Source organism: Salvelinus fontinalis, chromosome 3, assembly GCF_029448725.1.
Source record: "Salvelinus fontinalis isolate EN_2023a chromosome 3, ASM2944872v1, whole genome shotgun sequence".
In the NCBI taxonomy this organism is placed as follows: domain Eukaryota; kingdom Metazoa; phylum Chordata; class Actinopteri; order Salmoniformes; family Salmonidae; genus Salvelinus; species Salvelinus fontinalis.
Genome location: NC_074667.1, coordinates 45595763 through 45620967, shown reverse-complemented (window position 1 = coordinate 45620967; position 25205 = coordinate 45595763). Strand labels below are relative to the sequence as shown.

The 25205-nt window shown below is 42.1% G+C and overlaps 3 protein-coding genes across 3 annotated transcripts; 2 read left to right on the top strand and 1 right to left on the bottom strand.

The window, feature by feature from the left end:
* Positions 1-9800: 9800 nt before the first annotated feature.
* Positions 9801-10937, bottom strand: LOC129850510 (olfactory receptor class A-like protein 1). Its single transcript, XM_055916889.1, has 2 exons — positions 10862-10937; positions 9801-10759 (listed from the first exon to the last, which is right to left on the bottom strand). The coding sequence occupies exons 1-2, from the start codon at positions 10935-10937 to the stop codon at positions 9801-9803; spliced, it is 1035 nt and encodes a 344-aa protein (XP_055772864.1).
* Positions 10938-14421: 3484 nt separating this feature from the next.
* LOC129851557 (olfactory receptor class A-like protein 1) lies at positions 14422-15378 on the top strand. Its single transcript, XM_055918171.1, has one exon. It carries the CDS (start codon positions 14422-14424, stop codon positions 15376-15378), a length of 957 nt encoding a protein of 318 aa, XP_055774146.1.
* A 497-nt stretch (positions 15379-15875) lies between these two features.
* LOC129850497 (protein PHTF2-like) lies at positions 15876-24870 on the top strand. The gene is made up of 17 exons (XM_055916886.1): positions 15876-16182; positions 16702-16814; positions 16906-16962; positions 17067-17136; positions 17243-17401; positions 19115-19295; positions 19456-19564; positions 19812-19976; positions 20062-20301; positions 20389-20517; positions 20722-20991; positions 21076-21207; positions 21327-21413; positions 21604-21759; positions 22983-23078; positions 23677-23802; positions 23980-24870. Exons 2-17 carry the CDS (start codon positions 16785-16787, stop codon positions 23998-24000), a joined length of 2028 nt encoding a protein of 675 aa, XP_055772861.1. The 5' UTR covers positions 15876-16182; positions 16702-16784; the 3' UTR covers positions 24001-24870.
* The last annotated feature ends 335 nt before the right edge of the window (positions 24871-25205 follow it).

Sequence of the window (25205 nt, the reverse complement as noted above, 5' to 3'; positions counted from 1 at the left end):
TTCCATGTAGAACCCTCTGTGAAAAGGGACCTACATGGAACCAAAAATAGTTCTTCAAAGGGTTCTCTTATGGGGACAGCCATAGAACCCTTTCAGGTTCTAGATAGCATCTTTTTTTAGAAGAGTGTATGTAACTGTAATATCACCACCCCCATGGGAGAAGCCTTATGGATGTGCAGCTATGCCATCCTGACAAAATATTCCCATGCTTTACACAAAGCACGTTTCCATTGGTTTTATCTGCGCTGAGTTCTCTCTGGGAAGATCAAGAGCCCTCTTCTGATTCTCAAAGAATCTCACTGGAGGAAAAATGTAACGGCCTAGACAGATTTTCCAGCTGAAGTCTACTAGTGCCTCATGTTGTAGCTCTTTCCTGCAGTCAAATGACCTAGTGGCCTCATGGGTGGAATGTTATTAGTATTTTTCATAATTTCATAATTAATTAACATTATAAAAAATTTAAAAACGCAAGGAATACAGTGTTTCTATGTCAAACATTTGTGTTATATTTCTGTTTTCTGTGATGTATATAAAGTCTAACGTTGGGATACAAACTCAGAATTGAATAGATTTCAACTCTATATTTAACACAGTACAGGTATCTTCTTTTTGTAAGCCCATAACAATGTGTGTAAGGTGTATACTTTTGTTTCAAAGTAGATTTGTTTATACTACCAAGAAACACTCTGTGTGACCCTGATTTATCCCACTGGGGTAAAAGGTTCAATGTTGGCAAGAATGGTCTTGTTGTGCCAATGCACGGACATGACATGCAGCTCAGTGATCACATTTTCGTCTTTTAACGGGATATAGTTTAGAATCAGTGATTCTACTATTTCTAAAAGGTCTGCACTTTCTGTACTTTTCTTTTCTACTCATGTGCCATGTAAGCAATTAATTTAGCTATAGGTGTGGTAGAGCATGGGAGAGAGAGAGCTCTGAGGATGTTGTTATGTCAGCACATGCCCTGCCCATGTTGTATAACTTTACAAGTTCTGCTCCATGGCAGAGATAACCATCTATCACTGTAAGACCCTCTGAGCAACGAGTCAGTGACAAGAAGATGTAGCCTACAGTCATAGTAAATGACCACCCCTTGAGGGAAGGAGTCTCCCGGGGACCGGAGATGATGTCCACCAGTAAATTACTGAACTACAACACAAGACTTCACTAGCAGGATTCAGGACAGGCAGCACACCCCGAGATCGTGTTCCGTCTTGTCTACATTCCACAGTGGTCTATGGAGCTCCTATGTGGAAAATTCCACCTCTGTGGATTGAAAGAGAAGAAGGGGTGGCCAGGGGACCACGTTAACACAACCTAGTACTGTATGGGATAACCTGTTTCTGTACAACTGGCCTCTATACCAGCTTTACTTGTGTTCAAGAACATACTGTATTTTATGGCTATTTCTCTCAACAAATGCGTTGCCGTGGTGAAACACTGTGTTGCCTACATTTTGAACCTTTGACCGTGCTGTCAGGCTGTGGCTCTTATGTGTCGTTGCCAAAAGAAAGATGAGGTGACATCCCAATCCGAAATCAACTAACCAGGGTCAGACTCAATGTCCCTCAGGAGTTACAATCAACCCTCCCCCAGCCTTCAGCTCTTAACCACAATCATTAAATGAGATTAGAATCTTTGAGATAGGTTTTTGTATTCAGGGAGCACACAGCACGGCCATGGTCTCCCCCAAGGGAGGGCATTGGATTGGCTCATTGGTTTTCATCAGAGGAATTCATCTTTGCAAACTGACACCCTAATGTATATAGATCAGCTTCTAGATAATGATGGATTTCACTTCACGTTTCCAAATAATTGACGACAATGGAACTGACGCAGCAAATCAAAGTATATTTTTCTGCCAAATCAATTCACATGTTTTATTTGAGATGTGTTCATCTACACTAATACCAGCTTGGCTTGTCACCAGTTGTCACAAAGTGTCTTCTTGCCTCATGATTAGGTTCTGCTTTGCTTCCCCACCTTACCCTCCTATTATGTCTTAGCTTGTACAATATTGGGCATTAAGCAATGTGTTGGCTACAGGTGAAACTCAAAGCTGCACTCTTTTCTCAAAGAAATATGGCAAAAGTCTTAGCAGCCAAATCTAAAATAGAAATTGATTAACAGAATTATAGAATACTACTTAATTATGCAGTTAAATAAAATCGTAAGAAATTATTCTAAAACGGTATGGAATAGAGTTAAGGGCTTACTTGGTACATCTATTTCAACATGCCCATCTAGTGTGGATGTTGACTGGAGGACAATAACAAAACTGGCTGATATTGCCAATCATTTTGCTGATTTTTCTTACAAAGAAAATTAATTTACAGAGCGTTTACAGAGCGGTAATGTAAACACCCATTCTTCCAAACGAGCTATAGTTCAATGGATTGATGATCATATTATGAGCAAAAAAACCAGCTCTTTTAGTCTACAAATGGTGTCAGTAGAGGATGTGTTAAACCTATTGAAGTCATTACCCAATGGTATATCTACAAGTTACGATCTTATGGACAATTTTTTACTTCACTATGCTGCTCCCCAGATTGCAATCCACTGAAATACATATTTAATTGGTCACTGGAAAAGGGGACATTTGCAATGTATGGAAGCATGCTAAACTGTGTCCAATCATGAAAGACAACAAAGATCCCATTACTCCTGCCAATAGTTGACCAATTAGTCTGCTCCCTTCCCTCAGTAAGATGTTGGAGGGTATTGTGAGTAGACAAATATGGGAGTTCATGGAAAAGAATGATCTGATTACAGCCAATCAGCATGCTTATCACAAAACCATTCCACCACCACTGCATTGGTTGACATGACTGACTAGTGGCTCAATGCTATGGATAATGGTAGGTTTGTGGGCGTACTATTTTTAGATTTTAGTGCAGCATTTGATTTAGTGGATCATGAAATAATTGTAACAATATTCTTGCATTATGGGTTTAAGGAGGCAGCATTGAATTGGGTACAGTCATATCTAACTGACAGGAAACAGTCCACCTATATCAGTGGGTTGTTTTCTTCCCCTCATGCTTTAAACTGTGGAATACCGCAGGGTAGCTGCCTTGTGCCACTTCTTTACTTAATATATACCAACGACCTTCCTTGTGCCTTATCTGAAACTCATGCTAGTACATTTTCAGATGATACTACAATTTATACAGCAAGACAATCGATTCAACAGGTACAGAAAGCTCTACAAGTAGATCTGCAAAATATCAGGGAGTCGGTTTGCCGGAACAAACTTGTTTTGAACACCAATAAAATCAAGGTTATGTTGGTCTGTTCCACCAGGAAAAGGCCAACACTGCATGGGATACAGTTAAGTATGAGGGGAGTACAACTTGAGGAAGTGGCAGAAACCAAACTGCTAGGGGTGCAGCTAGACAACTGCTAATCATGGCCGTCTCAAATAACTCATCTATGTTTAAAAAAAAAAACAACTATTAAAACTGCATGCATGATCAGAAGGAAAGCTAAATATTTACCAGAAAATATTCTTAAGCAAACAACCCAAGCATTAATTGGGAGTCAGGTGAACTACTGTTCTATGGTCTGGGGACATGCATCAGCAAGTGAAATTAGGAGGCTGCAGATTGCACAGAACAAAGCAGCAAAGATTGTATTAAAGGTGGAGATATGGTTCTTCTGTTATAGTCATGCTCAATGCTCTTGGTTGGTCATCAATCAACAAGATAATTGGAGAAAAAAAACATGCTTATTTTATTTCACAATGTACACCATTTAAAATGGCCAAACTCTATTCAAAACAGTGTTCAGTTCGTAAGAGACAGACATTCATTAAATACTAGGAATAGATTGTCCTCCATCTATGTGTTATCCAGATAGAAAAGAGAAATAGGCAAAATAACATTTTGATTTAGAGCAATAAAGAAATTGAATAATTTATCTGAGCAACCCAGAAACCTTTTAATTAATAAATTCAAACAATTCTTTACAACCATTTAAATATAATAAATTGGAAGGTTGTTTATCTTTTGGATAGATTGACTGTTAGAATATTTATCTGGTCGATATGTCAGTTTATTATGTCTGTTTTTAACAGTGTGTTATATGTGAAAATGTGATAGTTTTATAAATTGTATTTGAATATTTAAGGACTCTTGGAAGATTAGTCCAAATGAGGATTAAAAGAGATCCTAATAAAAACAAATCAAATCTCCTGATTGAATGTGTTGCTGGGTAGATTGCAGCCAACCTTGAATGTTGTGCAAGTCCAGACAAAGCAACACATATTTTACCTGAAAGTGTAGGCTAGGAGGAGACTCTAGCAGAGACTGTGGCTGTGGCTGGCCCCGGGCCCTCAGGGGGCTCCTGTAACTCCCCATACCCCTATCTACTATGTGGCCTGCTTCACCCAGGGGCTCCTCTGACATTTCATTTCCTCAACTGGATCACAGTAATATGTTTTCATCAAATAGTTGTATAAACAAACAGTGTTCTACTGCTTACAGTGTGTCATTCTGCTCCTCTCAGAGTGTCAGGTTCTCTTTCCACTGAGTGCAACCTTTGTCTTTACTCCTTTCCTGCACTGTAGAATTCCAGGCATGTTGAAACAGTGACCTCTCCCTGGAACTGGGATGTTGAAATAGCTGTTCTGTTATGTTTAACATAAATTATACCTGTTTATACAGGAAGTCTTAATAACATATTGCCCTCACAACATGTGAACTGCAATATCTTAATCATAAATGTTATTCACAAGTAGTGTCATAGCGTAACATCACTTATGGACTGTAAAATATATGGTGTTTTTCTTTTATCAAACACAACTGATTTTGCATTATTCTGGGGGCTAACTGTGACCATTAAAATACTTTTATTTTGCATACAGATTTCCTGCATTAAGTTTCCTTTTTATCTCCATGTTTTCTTCCATAGTTGCAGTCACCCAGAAAGTGAGCAAATTCCTTGGCCAACGTGTCCAAACAGACTCCACTCTGGTGAGAATGTAAGGAAGGGGAGGAGGGGGAGGATTGGAGGAGGGTGGGTTGATGATATCCCACATTTCCATAGAATTTCTGCCAAAGAATGCACAACTCACATCTATAGATTGTTGTCAAGCATAGACAGCCAAAGACAAACCTATTAAACATACTATTGTGTTGACCTAGAATAATAATAGAATAAAGCCAAAATGGTTTATCCATTTCAACAGTTATTGATTGTGTATGCTTTGAGTATGATCATTTTTCATTATCATTTCTTATGCTGAATTGTGAAAATGCATGTGGAACAATACTGCTGAATAATGTTGGGTGTTTGTTGGTGGAATAGTTTTAGTTTCTCAAGGGAGGGGATAAGTTCTGTTCTGTCATTCAGAATTTGGCCACAAGGGCTATATTAGGGTGTTGACCAGTATTAAAGGGATACTTCGGGATTTTGTCAACGAATACCATTGATACCATTTTCATGTCTCTGTGTTCAATATTAAGGAAGTTAGAGGTAGATTCATGAGCCAATGCTAATTAGCGTTAGCGCAATGACTGGAAGACTACAGGGACAACTGTTCCTATAGACTGATAGTCATTGTGCTAATGCTAGTTAGCAATTGCGCTAACGTAAGACTCTGGAGAAGTAAATAAAAGACTTAATTGCAAAAATCCCGAAGTATCCCTTTAAGAAAGAGGGGGCGAGGCATGCTCTTTTTGCTGCAATGCCATTGGTCCATGCTGTAAGCTAAAATGCCTCTATTTAGGGCAGGTGAAAAGACAATGAGGCTGACATCAGGCACTTCAGGAAAAGGATTGATCTGGACTACTTCATTTAATTTACCTTTCAAAGGAAATTTACAGAAACTTTTCGGAGACATCGTCTTTACTTTTTGTTTACCTTCAATGATTACCCAGAAATAAATTCAAAAATATTTTTTCTTTTGATGAAACTGTTACTTGATGTTTGATATTTGTGTTTTGTTTTGTTTTTAGATATGGATCAAACAAGAACCAAGGGTTGAAAAGTCAATCTCCAGTAAGGTGAGTCAGATTGGAGACTTCCGGTATCGATGTTAAAACAGGGTATGCAGTGACCCAGACCTTCAACCATTTTTGATTGATAGGTAGCAGCCGTGATATTGAAATCTCATATTCTACTCAGTATTGCAAAAGTAAAAAATAATTTTCCAAGTTCAGGATTGCATACAAAACAATGTGACTCTGGGCCACAGAGGCTTAAGCCACACCTCTACATATGTCTAACAGGGCTAAGGCATTCACCAGGGCCTGGAACACACTGAAGGAATGAAACAGTACAGGGAGCAGGTTGCATCTTGTGCAGCGAGAGGCTGGCACACCTACACAGAGGCCCACACACAATACACAGACACATGGAGTGAACTGTATGTAATTCTTCACCCCTCAGTTTTTCCTCAGTGTCTAATGTTCCATTTTGACTATTTTTGTGATTTGTTTTCTGACAAGGATCCAAGGAGTACTCCGCTTTGAATTGGGGAGAATGAAGGAAAAGACCCATAGGCTGACTGGAATTATCCATGCATTCTATCCTTCATTCCACCGGAGTCTGTGTCATGAACCAATCAGATTTCAGTGGTATGAAGAGTAAGAAACATGGAGTTTATCATCATGAGAAAATATTTGGAGAGTTGGATTCTTTACTCTGAATCTGGACTCAAATCAGTAACTTAGCTGAATTTTACCTGAATTTACAGACAAGATCTAGCCCTGTTTGGAAAATAGTTTTGACCATTGTACTGCAGACATAGTGTGTGTTGCTACAGATTATGATACAGCATTATGACAGAAACATAATATAATATATTTTTTACATAGATCAGTAAAAGCCTGACAGAGAGGTGCAAACATGAATAACATGTTATTTCCTGCATTAGTTTTAAGGAATGTTTATGTTTATCGATTGGTGCATGACACAGTTGCAATCTCTACATGAACATGGTGGGCAAGGTCTGATTTTTCCTCATTAACATTATACATTTATGGCGGTTTTGTGACCTGCCATACTCTACTGATATAAATGCATCTAAAAAAACAAGTTGCATCCAACACACAAAATTCGAATATATGTCGCTAGGGTATACACAATTCAAAGCCCTTACAAAGAATACATAAAATGTTTGTAGTAATTGCAATTTGATGACTCATGACTCACTCTTTGTACATAAATCATGAGGTTTTGAAGTTGTAATACAGACACCCCTAACTCCACCCCTCCTAGTCCAGTTTACTCAGCCCTTGTATTCCTGAAGTGGAATATAACTACATGCAAATGGAAAATATCACCCCTAGCGAGTCAGTCAATCAAGGGTATAACAGCTCATGCAACTTAATCTAACATCTAATTTGATGGAAATGTCTACATTTACAGTCGTATGAAAAAGTTTGGGCACCCCTCTGAGGCAGCATATCAATTTACTCTGTCGTCACAGAAAATGATCACAGTGGCATGCCATTCATTTTCTAATAAAAGCTGAGTACTGGGGTATTGTCCAGACAAAGATGTTTAGTGTAGCAATATTAAGTTGTATGAAATTAAATCAGATGTGAAAAATAGGATATGCAAAAATGTGGGCACCCTTGTCATTCTGTTGATTTGAATACCTGTAACTACTTAGCACTGATTAATTGGAACACACAATTGGTTTGGTGAGCTCATTCAGCCTTGAACTTCATAGACAAGTTCATCCAATCATGAGAAAAGGTATTTAAGGTGGCCAATTGCAAGTTGTTGTTCTCTTTGACTCTCCTCTGAAGAGTGGCAACATCGGGGCCTCAAAACAACTCTCACATGACCTGAAAACAAAGATTGTTCAACATTATGGTTTAGAGGAAGGCTACAAAAAGCTATCGCAGAGATTTAAGCTGTCAGTGTCCACTGTGAGGAACATAGTGAGGAAATGGAAGACCACAGGCACAGTTCTTGTTAAGGCCAGAAGTGGCAGGCCAAGTAAAATATCGGAGAGGCAAAGGCGAAGGATGGTGAGAACGGTCAAAAACAGCCCACAGACCACCTCCAAAGACCTACAACATCATCTTGCTGCAGATGGTGTCACTGTGCATCGTTCAACAATTCAGCGCACTTTGCACAAGGAGAAGCTGTTTGGGAGAGTGATGCAGAAGAAGCCTTTTCTGCACACGCCACAAACAGAGTCGCTTGAGGTATGCAAACGCACATTTGGACAAGCCAGCTTCATTTTGGAATAAGGTGCTGTGGACTGATGAAACAAAGATTGAGTTATTTGGTCATAACAAGGGACGTTATGCATGGCGGCAAAAGAACACAGCGTTCCAAGAAAAACACTTGCTACCCACAGTCAAATTTGGTGGGGGTTCCATCATGCTGTGGGGCTGTGTGGCCAGTGCCGGTACTGGGAATCTTGTTAAAGTTGAGGGTCGCATGGATTCCACTCAATATCAGCAGATTCTTGGGAATAATGTTGAAGAATCAGTCACAAAGTTGAAGTTACGCCGGCGCTGGATATTTCAACAAGACAACGACCCAAAACACTGCTCAAAATCTACCCGGGCATTTATGCAGAGGAACAAGTACAATGTTCTGGAATGGCCATCCCAGTCTCCAGACCTGAATATCATTGAGAATCTGTGGGATGATTTGAAGCGGGCTGTCCATGCTCGGCAACCATCAAACCTAACTGAACTGGAGATGTTTTGTAAGGAGGAATGTTCCGAAATACCTTCATCCAGAATCCAGACACTCATTAGAGGCTATGGGAAGCATCTAGAGGCTGTTATTTTAGCAAAAGGAGGCTGTAACAAATATTGATGTGATTTTATTTTTTTATTGGGGTGCCCAAATTTATGCACCTGTCTAATTTTGTTTTGATGCATATTGCACATTTTCTGTTAATCCAATAAACCTAATTTCACTACTGAAATATTACTGTGTCCATCAGTTATTTGATAGATCAAAATGAAATTGCTGATCCAAACACCCAATTATTTATAAAGGGAAAACATGGAAATTGTCAGGGGTGCCCAAACTTTTTCATACGACTGTATAATGTCAACCAATCATATACTATTATCTTAGTAGTCTCATCTTTATTATTTGACCTATAAATGAAAACCATCCTTTTCACATTTACATCAGATATTTCTATTCAGAGTGAATCTTTCTTGTTCTAAAGAGAGTTGGTTTCCTCATGCGACTGTACCTGGGTCTCTGTGGGGCAATTAACTACCTTCATTAGCAGTGTGACGTTTCACAGATCTCATTCAAATCGTTAATAACAATGAAAGAGACTGCTGGAAGTCATTTGACAGCTATAGTGTGCTGTTAGTCATCCAATTATAATGTTTCCATCCAATTAAGATGAAGGAGCACAATGAATGATCAAACAAAGCGATAACAGGACAAATATGGAATGATTAATATCATGGCAATTTCACTAATAGGACTTTGACAGAAAAGGCTCAAACACTACTTGCGATGCTTATTTTTTAAATTTCTAGCCATGTTCTAGGCACATTTGTAGCAATATATTGGTTTCATGACCTTTGAGTTCCGTCAATCCAAGCTTGCCACCAACTTTTCCACATAATAATCAAAATAGCTCAAACATTACCTTTATACAGTATATTAAAGAATATTAAACAGAAGAAGTCTTAAAAAATGTGAGTACAAGAGGTCAAGATACTTTTGCCACACCTTTAACAATGTACAATGTTAGCTCTATGTGTTTCCTACTCCATATTCTAATAGCAACATAATTCATTTATAATCAACATTCTTCATCTTTGTTATCATCTTACTACAATAAGGTCCCTAACTCACACAGTAGATAGTGTAGTGGCTTTGTCCTGAACGGGCCTCTCCTGCACCACACACCTCAGCCTGCTGTTCACCTTCCTGTTGGTGGCTATGATCACCAGGGGGCTGAGCGCTGCATACAGCGACGAGAAGAATATGCGCAGGTCTGAGATCAGTGAGGAGCTCATGGTCTTCCTCACGGTGAGGGTGTATACCCACAGTCCATTATCCACCCCATAGAGGACCACATACAGGGTCACCAAGGCCACTACAGCCTTAGCCGCCCGCCGCTCTGCCCCACCGCTGGCCCCAGAGCTGCTGCGGAGTCCCTTCACCTGCTGGCTGTAGCGGTACAGGAACACAAGGATGACCAGACTGGCCAGGGTCATCATGCCCATAGGTACCACGTCCCTCCCTACCTGGACAGCCCCGTTCACCTGTTTGGACTGCATAGTAGGAAAGCGAACATAGCAGAATTGAACATTAATGCTGTGCTGCATGTTGACCGAGTCATTCCGGGAGCCCAGGGAGAAGGCTATGGCTGCCGAGCTCATGGAGGTATTGATGACCCAAAGGGTGAGGAAGATCACTGCCAGGTAGCGAGCCACCAGGACACGGATGGAGGCCCAGCAGGAGCCGGGAGTAGCGATGCTCAGGCACTGGTAGGCACTCAGCACAAAGGTGAGCCAGATGGAGAGGGAGCGAGACGTACGGTAGACAAAGATCACCCCCTGGCAGCCCGTGTCCCCGAAGATGTTGACCAGGCGGAAGGTGGCCAGGGTCTCCAGCAGGCAGCGCACGCCTACTACCAGCAGGTTGGCACAGGCCAGGTGCAGCACAATGGCGTCAGCAGGAAGAAGCTGATGCTCCTGGTACAGTGCCAGGAGGAATGCCACGATGACAGCAGTGTTTCCCGGAACTCCAACCACAGTGAGAGACAGGTACAGCATTCCCCGGACCACCTCCTCTGATTTCATGGCTGCAGGGATGAAGGATATGAAAATATTTGTCATAGGCCTATCAGTATTTGTCAATATATTCAATCATCTCAGAAGGCCATTGCATTCATCAGTTCTCTTACCTGAGGGGTATGCTTTATGATGCAGTTGGAGTCTGTAGATCACAAGTCTGTTTGTAAACCAGACCAAAGTCCCCATGTCTAGTGAGTTTCCTCATATTCTTATACTCCTAGAGGGGTTCAGTAGCCGTAGGGAGTGATCAGCATGGTCCACTGACTTTAGGCAGCTTTTCAGTCTCTCTCCAATTACCTGATATCAATACAGATGACTGAATATTTTCCAGCTGTGGCCATATGGCACCAAAACATATGATCAGGACTGAGGATAGTCAGCCAGAATGGAAATATACTGTAGGTCTCAAGAAGTATCTCAATGGGCTTAATGCATTCCCAGCCAGACCGGTCACTTTCAAGACTCATGGATTAGGTCTACTGGTCTATTTCTATGGTTCCTTTGAATTGCTTTCTGCTATGGTTCAGGTAAGGACTAACAACAAGGCTACAGTGCCCCCCTATGGAGGAAGATGTGACCATTGATAACCATGTCAATCTCTCTCGGTCAAGGTGACTTTTATCAATGTATTCAGCTCTATTTACGCTCCGATTTAAAAAATGCTAGTTAGCATCAAAGTAGACATCATGGAAGACTACAAATCCCGGCACGTTATCTCTAGCTGACACCTTTGCTAACAGGTATTGTGTCAATTTAAAACTTGCAGAAGACAGTTCACAGAATTGTCAAGAAATGTATAAATGTATTCATTAATAAATGTAGCTAACATTAGATAGTTAATTCAGAGGTTCTTACCTTTGCCTCGATTTGGCAGTCTTGTCCAGATCATCATGGCATTTGTAGTTCTTTATGATAGACATGATTAGTAGCTAGATTATGATTAGTAGCTAATTAGAATTTAACTTTTGAGCGGTAAATACAGGCGAATTTATTGATAAAAGTCCCCTTGTCCTAGAGAGATTTACACGGTTATCAAAACGTCACACCAGGGTAAGCCTTCACAAAACACAGTCCTTCTTCAGTTTCTAAAATCCCCTATGGGAAAAATGAATGGCGGAAAAACGATTGGAACCATTTCCTTGTTTGACCCCTGGGGTTTTATGGGTATTATGACTCATACTGTGGTACTCTATTAAAAAAGATCTGACCTAGGTGTAGAATAGTTACACCAAACTGAGAAATAATGTATGAGCACTGTGTGGTTTGTTTTATTTTGTGATTGATGCTTGTAATGAAATGAGTAACAAGTGAAACAAAGAGCCTGTTTGATGTCATTGACGTGAAACGCCTCACTGTCATTGTCACCTCTGTCAGAGATAAAAGTGATGCTGAAGCAAGACATCGTGCTCTATAAAAACACATACGAAGTGAATAAAAAATATATCTTCCTGTAAGTGGATCCCACTCCAAGGAGTGTATACATAGTAGTGTACTGCCACCCTACTCCCTAGGAGTAGGGTGGCAGAAGAAATAGGACAGGAGAGTAAATAACTTGGTGAACAGAGTAGCTTTTAGAGATTTTCAACAGTCATCTGTAGTTTGTGACAACCTCTTTGATGCAAAGAATAATGAATCAAAAAAGTAATTAGAAGCGGGGGTGGGGGGGGGGGGGGTCTGGTCTTTGGAGGAAACACATTAAAACCATCTGCTCACTGACTCGGAACACATGATCAAATCCCCAGAGAAGAACATGCATGAGCTTGCTCTTTAATTAGTCCTGTACTCATATAAACATTTTGATACACACATGGGGAAATAACACCTTTACATTATGTAACCCAGAGAGTGCTTCCAGGATGTGTTTAGCAAATTAAATTAAAATGTCACCTTCGCCTTTATGAAGGATCCTTCAGTATTGGTTGACTTTCTTCTAAGTTTGACTATTAGTCAAAGGGCTGTGCAGTCTAAATGACACATTATGGAGCAACACTGGATTATAGATGTACACTGTCTGGATTGCATAGTGCAGAAGAGCATTGGTGGAACAGGATGATTGTTTTGGAAAACTCTAAGTAGAACCATACAGGGTTCTTTGGTTTGTCCCCATAGGTTAACCATTTTGGTGCTGGGTAGAACCCTTTGCAGGTGGTTCTATCTAGAACCCTCTATGTAGGGTTCTTAAAAAAAACACTGTATATGGTTATTTCTAGAACCCACTATGATCGATTCCACCAGCCTTATTTGCCTTTAAAATGTTATTATATATGGCAATACATTACATACTGTGTATCATAAGGCCTTTCTTTGAGGGCCGAGTTATACCCTAACACAGTGGTGTCAGGAATCTCCTGGTATACTGGCCACATCAGGCCTGCAAGTCACATTATGCTGGCTTGCAACGTGATGAGTAATTCCTATTGGAATCCAGCCATAGTTAAGATATCTAACAAGTGGAATTGTTAATCACCCTCAACCTGCATTCAGTATGACTGCCAGGTAGGGAATATTGAATACTGAGACTACCTCATTCACCTAACCTGGAACAACCAGTAATGGGTGAAATAAATCCAACCTATTGGATTAGTTTAGAAAACTGTATGTTATTTATCTTTGTGTAGCAAAAAATGTATTAACCAATCAATGTAAATGCAAAAACAGATATTACACTAACAATTTTGAAAATCTCACTGCAATAGAACATGCTGGGAAATATTATATATGGTTGTATGTAGAACCCTTCTTGCCTTCCAAAGAATCCGTGTTGCCTTCCAAAGAATCATCAAAGAACCCTTTCTTCCAAAAACGATTCTTAGGATGTTAAAGGTTCTCTGTAGAACCCTTTGCCTTACAAAGAACCTTTGTCTTCCAAAAAGGGTTCTTCTGATCAAAACGGTTCTTGGTAGAATCTTATCCCTCTGCAAATAACCCTTTTGGAACCCTTTTTCTAAGAGTGTAGGTGAATAAAGCAGTGTTAAGAATAGAGAATAGAACATCAGAATATAAGGTTACTCTCCCAGTGCTCCCAATTAGAACAGACATCTGTTATTGCTGGATAATGACCTGTGCTGCTGTGTGCCTAGGTGACATACTCCCAGGACAGGAGAGAACAGAGGAGAGCAGTGTAAGGGGCCAGCTGTGCATGTTAAAACCTCTAAATGACATCCTAATAGCTTCATCAAGCTGCTTTTACATCAACAATAACAAAAACCTCTGCTGGGGTATTTGAACACTAAGACTGAATCTTACCCCTTGACTAGTTTTACCAAATTATTACTTTTTTAAATTTAATTGAAGTTCCAATAGAATATGGCCATTGATGGCTGCCATCTAAAAAAAATGTACAGTTGTTCTTATTCTTGTTTACATATTGTAGTGGTTCTTACATCTTTAGGAGGGGTGGGGTGAGTGTTCTAATGTTGTCCCCTAATAATCCCCACAGACTAGAACATGCTATATATTGAAATTACAGGGGCAATTAACCACAATGAATGCTCAATACTGTGTTCATGTTTCTTTATCAATAGTTGCAGGTAAGAATATGCTTCCGCAATCCTAGTCTAATAGAGAGTGCAATAAGTAACAGTTGTTCACAGTTGGTGTATTCATAAATCTGTTTAACAAACTTAATTTTCTGTCTCTATTCTTCAGCGTGGTACCCAAGTTAAGTATCATGTTGGATCTCTGTGTCACCATCAAAGGGGTGTCCTTCCTGTTGCAAACAGGGTTAGGGTTCCTGGGGAACACCCTGGTGCTGCTGGCCTACACCCAGGTCGTCTGCTCTGAGTGCCGACTCCCGCCTGTGGACATAATTCTCTGCCACCTAGCCTTCGTTGACCTGATTCTGCTCCTCACCCGCTGCGCCCCCCAGACCATGACTGTGTTTGGCCTGCGTGACCTGCTGAATGACCCGGGCTGCAAGGTGGTCATTTACACCTATCGCATCGCCCGGGCTCTGTCAGTGTGCATCACCTGTATGCTCAGTGTGTTCCAGGCAGTGACCATCGCCCCTGCAGGTGGACCCTGTTTGTCCAGGCTTAAGGCCCGGCTTCCCAGGCTCATCGTGCCCACCATCGCAGGGCTGTGGCTCTTCAACATGGCTGTATGCTTCGCAGCTCCATTGTTCTCGATTGCCCCTCGCAACGGCACAGTGCCTGCCTTCACCCTCAACCTGGGCTTCTGCCATGTGGATTTCAGGGACAGGCTGTCCTACAAGATCAATGGAGTGATTGTCTCTATACGGGACTTTGTCTTTGTGGGGCTCATGTTGTGGTCCAGTGGCTACATCCTTCTCCTCCTCCACCGTCACAGCCACCAGGTGAGAAGCATCCGACGATCATCCCAGGGTGGAGGAGCTGAGACTAGGGCAGCCAATACAGTGATCACCCTGGTGGTGTTGTATGTTGTATTCTTCGGCATAGACAATATCATCTGGATTTACATGCTGACGGTAGATAATGTGTCTCCAGTGGTAGCTGACATGAAGATCTTCTTCTCCTCCTGTTATGCCTGTCTCAGCCCCTTTTTCATCATCAGCTCCAATAAGAGGGTCAAGAGTAAGTTGGTGTGTGTGGCAGCTGACCAAGAGCCGCCATCAGTCGACACCCAGGACTCCAATGACAAGATGTAAAATGTTACCAAAATTCTGGGCAGATTTTTTTTCTTTTTCTGGGGCTATTAATACCTCATGGATGGTCTTGTTGTGATTAATTTGTGAACATTTTGCCTATGTAGCCTTCTTGTTATAGGCATTTTATTTATTTGTGTGAATCATTGACAGTTTTCAGGATTTTAGATTGAACTAGTCTGACCTGAGGTTCGAAACTATATTATCATTCTATTGGACAAGCAGGAGCTGTGAAGATAGACTGCAAATACAGTAGCATACAATACAACAATGTAGTCCAACTATACTTTTTTTTAAAATAGCTATATGAAATGCTATGGAAATTAACATAATATTTACAAAAAATAATAATAAAAAAACTTTTTTATTCTGTTCTATGTTGCTATTTATTTTTACTGTATTCCATACGCATAGATTTTATTGTAGAGTACGCTCTAGCTGTCACAGGTTTTCCATTGGAATGTGGAGTTTCCACAGGCCACACGCGCAGCGGTTGGCTGCACAGATTTGACAGTTCTGACAGAAATGTCAACAAACAAGCAGGCTCCGATCAACCCGGAAAAAGGAAGTGCAAGAGCCTAAAAAGAGTTGTTTCAGTGTGCATTCCTGGGAATTCGACTTCAAATAGAACTGATAGCAAAGATCGGAGACATCCTTTTGATAACTGCAGTAAAAGAGAGTTACTCATAAATCATTGCAATTCCTACCGGCGAGATGCTGCTCACGTAAACTGGATAGTTTACGTCGTCGAGCCGCGCGCTACTCCTGGGCTGAAGAAGAGCTGGCGAGATAACTCTTTGTTTAATGGTAGCTAGCTTGCTAACGTTACTTGTTTCTAATTTATATAATGTAAATGTGGCACGAATCTGTTTACCTATTTTGAATGGTGGCAAGTTCAAACGTGTTTTGTACGAGTTGAAAAGTATAGCTAGGTTGCATGAATGATGGCGAAGCAGAGCTAGTTTGCAAACCACACTGCGACATCCCGCTTGATGATACTGCTCCGGGATGATGGTTTTACTGGCTGTTTTTAGAATGATCACTAGTACATAGTTTCACCTGAACACAGTTGAACAATTGTATCACCTATCTTCAACCACATTATCCTAAGTTGAGATGAGTTGAATTTCTATATAGTTATTTTTTTGTAATGAGGGTAACAATTGTACATGCAGCACAATGAAAAACAGTAAGCTACAATTAGCTAGCAGTGGTAATTTCTGGTATTGAGTGAACATGTTGTGGAAAGGCCCATTGTACTCCACGATGTCATTGTTTTTGCTTAATCTGTAATTGTTCTCTCCTTTGTTTTTGTTGTTACACAAGCCTGGGTTGCAGCCAGATCTTATCTGTCCCTGTGTCCCCTCTAAAATGACCTGACACTGAGTGTTCACCACAATCATAAGACAATGGCGAGAATAGCATGGTATCAAGAGAAGGTAAGACATGCTGGACTTACTGACAATGTAATGAGGGTCTAAAATCCCTTACATGGTATAATAGAACTGAAGTGTGTCCATGTGTCAACAGATCGGTGCATATGATCAGCAGGTTTGGGAGAAGTCTCTGGAACAGGCTGAACTTAATGTAAGTTCATGACGTTTGGTCTAATATGCTCATATTTCACCAGCAATTATATTAAAATCTTATGTGATCAGTATTTGTTAGAAAGATAACTGCCTCTCACACAGGGCATGGACTGTAAACCAAAGAGGTCCGGTCATGTCAAGCCAGACCTCATTGATGTTGACTTAGTAAGAGGTGAGTATCCATTTATTACAAGGTGTATATGTATGCTCATTTGCACTATTTGCTTATTGGAAGGAAACGGTGCATGCAACGCTATAGATTGTCTCTTCTTTTTCAGGGTCTACATTCGGCAAGGCCAAGCCCGATAGTCCATGGACGGCGTTGACCCGTAAGGGCCTGGTCAGGGTGCTCCTCTTCCCCTTCTTCTTCCAGTGGTGGATCCAGGTGACCTCCAGGTCTATCTCTACCTTTATCCTGGTGCTTTACTTCATGCAAGGTAAACTCACATCTCACTTTAACATTACTTTAGGAATGATGCAGATGTATGCTGTGGAATCCAATATACTTTTTCATAAACCTAAATGGGTCTGTAACTCTCGGTCTCCTTAATAGTACACTGCTCAAAAAAATAAAGGGAACACTTAAACAACACAATGTAACTCCAAGTCAATCACACTTCTGTGAAATCAAACTGTCCACTTAGGAAGCAACACTGATTGACAATAAATTTCACATGCTGTTGTGCAAATGGAATAGACAAAAGGTGGAAATTATAGGCAATTAGCAAGACACCCCCCAAAACAGGAGTGATTCTGCAGGTGGTGACCACAGACCACTTCTCAGTTCCTATGCTTCCTGGCTGATGTTTTGGTCACTTTTGAATGCTGGCGGTGCTCTCACTCTAGTGGTAGCATGAGACGGAGTCTACAACCCACACAAGTGGCTCAGGTAGTGCAGTTCATCCAGGATGGCACATCAATGCGAACTGTGGCAAAAAGGTTTGCTGTGTCTGTCAGCGTAGTGTCCAGAGCATGGAGGCGCTACCAGGAGACAGGCCAGTACATCAGGAGACGTGGAGGAGGCCGTAGGAGGGCAACAACCCAGCAGCAGGACCGCTACCTACGCTTTTGTGCAAGGAGGTGCACTGCCAGAGCCCTGCAAAATGACCTCCAGCAGGCCACAAATGTGCATGTGTCTGCTCAAACGGTCAGAAACAGACTCCATGAGGGTGGTATGAGGGCCCGACGTCCACAGGTGGGGGTTGTGCTTACACCCCAACACGTGCAGGATGTTTGGCATTTGCCAGAGAACACCAAGATTGGCAAATTCGCCACTGGCGCCCTGTGCTCTTCACAGATGAAAGCAGGTTCACACTGAGCACATGAGCACATGTGACAGATGTGACAGAGTCTGGAGACGCCGTGGAGAACGTTCTGCTGCCTGCAACATCCTCCAGCATGACCGGTTTGGCGATGGGTCAGTCATGGTGTGGGTGGCATTTCTTTGTGGGGCCGCACAGCCCTCCATGTGCTCACCAGAGGTAGCCTGACTGCCATTAGGTACCGAGATGAGATCCTCAGACCCCTTGTGAGACCATATGCTGACACATGCACATTTGTGGCCTGCTGAAGGTCATTTTGCAGGGCTCTGGCAGTGCACCTCCTTGCACTAAGGCGGAGGTAGCGGTCCTGCTGCTGGGTTGTTGCCCTCCTACGGCCTCCTCCACGTCTCCTGATGTACTGGCCTGTCTCCTGGTAGCGCCTGCATGCTCTGGACACTACGCTGACAGACACAGCAAACCTTTTTGCCACAGTTCGCATTGATGTGCCATCCTGGATGAACTGCACTACCTGAGCCACTTGTGTGGGTTGTAGACTCCGTCTCATGCTACCACTAGAGTGAGAGCACCGCCAGCATTCAAAAGTGACCAAAACATCAGCCAGGAAGCATAGGAACTGAGAAGTGGTCTGTGGTCACCACCTGCAGAATCACTCCTGTTTTGGGGGGTGTCTTGCTAATTGCCTATAATTTCCACCTTTTGTCTATTCCATTTGCACAACAGCATGTGAAATTTATTGTCAATCAGTGTTGCTTCCTAAGTGGACAGTTTGATTTCACAGAAGTGTGATTGACTTGGAGTTACATTGTGTTGTTTAAGTGTTCCCTTTATTTTTTTGAGCAGTGTATATTAATGGCTTTCTCTCTGTAGTGGCAGCAGCAGTGTTGTACGTAGAGGTTCCTGCAGCCAGTGCTAGTGAGCAGTTGGGGCCTATGTGTCTTATGTTATTGCTGGGGACAGTGCACTGCCAGATAGTGTCCACTGAGTCCAACCGGAGCCCTTCAGCCAGTCCTGTCAGCAGCAGCAGCACCAGCCCTGCACGCAGGAGGAGGTATGGTTCTTATTGCCAGTAACACACACACACACTGCTAACACACACACACACATGCTGTTCACACACATGCTGTTCACAAACATGGTGCTCACACACATGCTGTTCATACACACCCTTTTATACACTTACGCAAACTGCTCCCACACCCTTCATTCAGGCTAAGGAAGGGTAAAGGATTTAAGAGGACAGAGGGACAGGGGAACGACAGGGACACTGAGCTGCAGCTGGAGGAAAACCAAAGATTGTACAGATCAGAGGAGAGAAGGGTAAGGCCAAACAAACAATGATCAGATCCTTTACCTGATCATAAAACAATGACTGTTTGAGTCAAGCAGTCATTAACAGAGTTCCAGTTTTTCCTTTTTTTCAAATGTCAACATTTGTTTCCTTTGTGTTGCCTTAGCAAACTTGTATAGAGGGTTGTCAGGCTGGATTTTTGTCTGTGATTTACATTTTGGGTACCATTTGCTGTTTTATCCAGCTAATTCTATTGCTGTTTGTGATGTTGTCCAGACAAATCAGAGAAAGTCGGGCTTTGGGGCCTCTGATGAGCTTTCCAGTGAGGAGGAAGAGGATAATAAGGAAGCAAAACCACCCACTAGTGTAGCTGGACCAACACCTACCACTGTCCTCAGGAAGAGACACCTTCACTCCTTCTCAAATCCCTCACCACCTGAGGTAAACCCTAAGACAGTGAGTCCTGTTCTTTGTAGCCTGAGTGAAAGGTGGACATTTAGTTTGAACAGTCCTATTATTTGCACAGGAGGAAAGTAGTGGAGGTGCCAAGGACACTAAGGTGAACCCTCGTGAAGTGGAGCACCTGAGGACAGAGGGCTCGCGCCCGGCCTCTGACACAGATGATACTATGTGGGAGGATCTTCTTCAAGGGCCTGACTCCGCTTCCACGGGCAGCAGTGACAGTGAGGGGGAGGGGCGGTACTGCCCTGGCCTGACTCTCCCCCCATCCACCACTCTCAGCAGTGATGATGAGAACCTACAGCAGGTGGGTCTACACCACCATACCCTGTCATCTAATATGTAACCTCAAAAAGGCTTAGTATATCAGCACACCAGCTTTTTCTCCTCACAGGGCCAACTATCATGGCTGCAGGCGTGCCACCCATCTAGAGACCGGGTCAGTGCCATCATCTGGGAGCAGGGGGAGTGCAAGAAAGCAGACATGTCAGTACTGGAGATCAGTGGGATCATCCTCACACGGGTACACCTCCTATGACCACTTCATTACACTCACTGCCATTTTGGTACGATTAACACATGTTCAATACAGAGTGAATGCTGGTGTGTAATGCTTTAGGGCTGGAATGGGTTTCTTACTGTTTCTATTTATAGAAACACCATACGTGCTGTGTACTCTGTGCCCCATAACTCTGTCCTCCTAACAGAGGTGATATCTTCTCTGTAGGTGAAGGTGGTGGAGCAGGGCATGGGTTACCTAGCCCTGGGGGGGTTGGTCACTGCCACACTGGTGCTGCTTCCCTTTGGCTTCCGCCTGGCACAGCGGCTGGACATGACACGCCTGAGCTCCCTGTCTCTGGCTGAGCTGGCTGTCATGGCGGTGGGGCCGCCCGACGCCAAGACCTACGCCTTCCTCTTCATCACCACTGTGGAGAGGCTCTGCCTTACAGGCCTCTTCTTCTTCATGATGTGTGTGGCAGAGAGGACCTACAAACAGGTCAGCATGTTAGTCCCACTGTTGTAGACTCACTACAACACAATGAATACGCTGTAAATGGTGTGGCTGTTTCTCTTTCAACAGAGGCTTGTTTTCGCCAAACTCTTCAACCACATCACATCAGCACGAAAGGCCAAGAAGTCGGAAATCCCCCACTTCAGGCTGAAGAATGTGCAGAACATTAAGATGTGGCTGTCGCTCCGCTCCTTCCTCAAGGTCTGAGTTCTTCTCACTACTCAGATGCCTTTACTTCAGCGTATGGTGTTGCCACTAGGGGGGATGAAGGTCCTTCCTTGATTGAAATGTTCCCAAATATTTTTTCCTATTTACCACAGAGACGTGGGCCCCAGCGTTCCGTTGATGTCATCGTCTCCTCCATATTCCTCCTGGCCCTTTCTATCGCCTTCATCTTGTGTACACAGGTCAGACATATCTATAAAAACTTACTTTATTTGATAAATACACAAGATTCCAGTAAACACACCATGATTTACCATCCAATTTAAAAAAAAGACCTGTTGTAAGACCGAATGTGCATTTGTTAAGCTCCAACCTATACAAACAGAATAGATTTAAGATAATGAGTACTCATTTTCTATATCTAACTGCCAGCTACTAAACAGTCACCACACATTCCTGGACTCCGAGACCAACTGGGAGCTCATGGTGTGGGGTTCTTCTCTCATCCTCTTCCTGCTCCGCCTGGCCACTCTGGGCTCCGAGACCAACTGTAAATACAGCAACGTGTCAGTGCTGCTTACCGAACAGGTAAGGCCCCCTGCTACACACACACACACACAATCAGGGTTCGCATTAACGCAGGATTCTGCATTTTTCACGCAGAAAGGGAAAGATAAAAGACAGAAAAAAAGTTCTGCTGCATTTTATAAACACAGATTTTAAAATGCTTCTTATTGTAATTTCTGCTCGGCTTCAGTCAGGGTTCGCTCCAAATCATGAATGTAAAAGGACTAACTTCGTGCATCAGTTGCACTTTTCCACACGGATGAAATATCTTTGCTCTTGTCATTGGATCACCACACAGCGTTCTGTGTAGGCTACTTTTCTCTAGTACTTTCCTCCGGTCTAGTTTTTCTCTGGTAGCAAGTTAAAATGTAAGATTAACTTCAAGCAAAACTTCAGGAAATGTAGACGGCTACATTCTTTCTATGATAAACATTAGAAATATGGCCATGCATCGTTTTTACAAAAAAGACCTTGCTTTTTCATTGTAAGCTAACTTATGTGTGGCTGCTAGCCAAATAGTGTTGTCATCTGATGAAAACAATTTTCTGCCAAATGTGTTGCACAGCGAGCTACAACTGGGTATTCCATGTGGAGAAGCTTCTAGAAACAATGGGGTAGTTCAACGCAGTAGTGAAATGCATGTGCGTGTCTCTTTGATGTTTGAGAGAACTTGATTGATGTAGTTTTTGGCCAATGAATGCATGATGTCTGTTGAGTGTTCACTACTTTAACATAGATGTGCTATGAAATTAAGCTAGTGATGTTTCAAATGTCCACTTTGGACACGTTTACCGAAACAGTCCACTCACACCAACGTGTGTTAGCTGAGACATGCACCATAGTTCACTGCCTTGGATGGAGAAACACGTTGCTAATACTAGCAACACCAAGCACCTCTGCGACTTTCATTTCTTGATCATGGATATTATATTCAATCTCCTCTGGAGGACGTGTGGGTCATATGGTTACAACGGGTAAAGTACTTCCCCGTAGTTCTCCGATCACAAGAACACAGCCAAGTAGGATTCACATCAACATCAAAGCTCTTCTCTTTCCCTCTGGACATGCACAGGTGCCTTCTGGGAATAATTAAGTGCTTAGTAATAAAAGTCTTAAAGGGGTACTGTCAGTAATATTGACTCAATATAGTTTCAGAAAAAAATATGATACAAAAATCTATGCTACAACTATTGAAGCAAAAACTTTATTAATACATCTCCCTCTCAATTATTTTCTTATTTCAGATCAACTTGTATCTTAAGATGGAAAAGAAGCCCAACAAGAAAGAAAATTTGAACATAGTGAACAATGTTCTGAAGCTTGCAACAAAACTAATGAAAGTAAGGATGTCTCTCAACTTCAGCCCATCATGACTTTTTTGACTTTAGTCAAATCTACTGGGCTGAGAGGCCTCCCGAGTAACACAGCGGTCTAAGGAACTGCATCGCAGTGCTAGCTGCGTTACTACAGATCCAGGTTTGATACCGGGCTGTATCGCAGCCGGCCGCAACCGGGAGATCCATGAGGCGACGCATAATTGGCCCAGCGTCGTCCGGGTTTGGGGAGGGTTTGGCCGGCCAGGATGTCCTCCCAGGCGCATACACACTGACACGGTCGCCAGGTGTACGGTCACCAGGTGTTTCCTCCGACACATTGGTGTGGCTGGCTTCCGGGTTAAGCGACATTGTGTCAAGAAGCAGTGCGGCTTGACGGGGTTGTGTTTTGGAGGACGCACGGCTCTCGACCTTCACCTCTCCCGAGTCCGTACGGAAGTTGCAGCAATGGGACAAGACTGTAACTACCAATTTGGGAGAAAAAGGGTGTCAAAAAAACTTGTCATATTAAATGAAAAGAATCTACTGGGCTGGTAGTTGTTTATTCAGCATAACGTGCAGTGAAAGCATCTCTGACTGGCTTCTCATACCAACCCTTTTACAGGAGCTTGACACCCCCTTCCGACTGCTGGGGCTGACTGTGAACCCTCTCATCTATAACATCACACGCGTGGTCATCCTGTCTGCAGTCTCCGCTGTGGTCAGCGACCTGCTCGGCTTCAACATCCGAGTGAGTGGAGACACTTCTAATCCTACAATGCTGTTGCTTAACACTGATATTTTTGCCATACAGTGAGTCTTCACCTTTGTCAGAGTTGTTTTCTTCCTGGCACATGTGCATTAACTTCCAAAAGTGAGTATATGTGCTGGGTTTTTAAATGTGCCCTCTTTGTTGTCTCTCTTACAGCTGTGGAAGATTAAGCCTTAATGTGAACTTGCTAAACCACTAACTGTTGGATACTGGAGGCTCTGCCAAGTCCTACCATCCACAGCTGGCAATCTGTGCAATGTGTCCAAAGTGTGCAAACCTACTGAGTGATCGCCTATGCATCTCTGTGCCTTCCCAGAAACATTGAACTTTAAATCACACAATACCATTGTGGTCATACACAAGCATGAGCTCTTTACAATCAATGATACACACATCCCTGGCTACATAATCATTGTAGCCTGAACTGATTTGCTGCTGCAGTTCCAGTGCCAGGACCTGGCCACTTCCTGGTTCTTACTCTGAGAAACAGTAGCCAATGGGTGCCTTCTGAACACTGAGAAATTTGTTGGCCATTTGAATGTGAACCATTTCAAGACGTGGAGAACGGATGGAATAGGAAACAAGAATGAACAAACTGTTATGAAAGAATTTGACATTCCAGCGTGGTTTGACATGTATTCGGCTGCAAGTAGACAGCGTAAAATACTTTAAAAATACTTTTAAGATGAAAAATGTTAATACAGATCTTCAAAATGGGTGACTGAACTAAATTGATTAAAAAAATGTTTTTTTATAGGAAATATTTAACTCTACTCTAAACCAATTTTGTGATATTTTAAGGGCAACGTGCTGTAGCTTTTATTGGGGCATTATTTATTTGGGGTTTGTCTGTATTTCATTACTGACATAATGGTACACATAGATTGTAACCTTTGGACTGCCATCATGGCCTTAGTACTGAAGACCATTATGTTCTGCTAAGCAACTATTCACAGATGGTATAGTTTGATCAAAAAAAATGTTAATAGGCTATAAATTAGGTTATGTTTTATTTCCTTTGATAATAAATCTTTCACAATGATTTTATTACTGCTGTCTGGTCAGTGCATATAATGTTCTCACTTCCACTGCCTACATAAGTACATTACGTCACTGTGTATATTAAGTAAAAATAATTTAAAGTACTACAGACTTACTAAACACACATGATTAGTTTGTAAATGATGTCTGAATGGTGAAGTGTGCCCCTGGCTATCCATAAACTTTAAAAAAATGCGCAGTCCGGTTTAATTAATTATACTTTTACTTTTGATACTTAAGTATATTTTAGCAATTACATTTACTTTTGAAACTTAAGTATATTTAAAACCAAATACTTGTAGACTTTTATTCGAGTAGTATTTTACTGGGTGACTTCCACT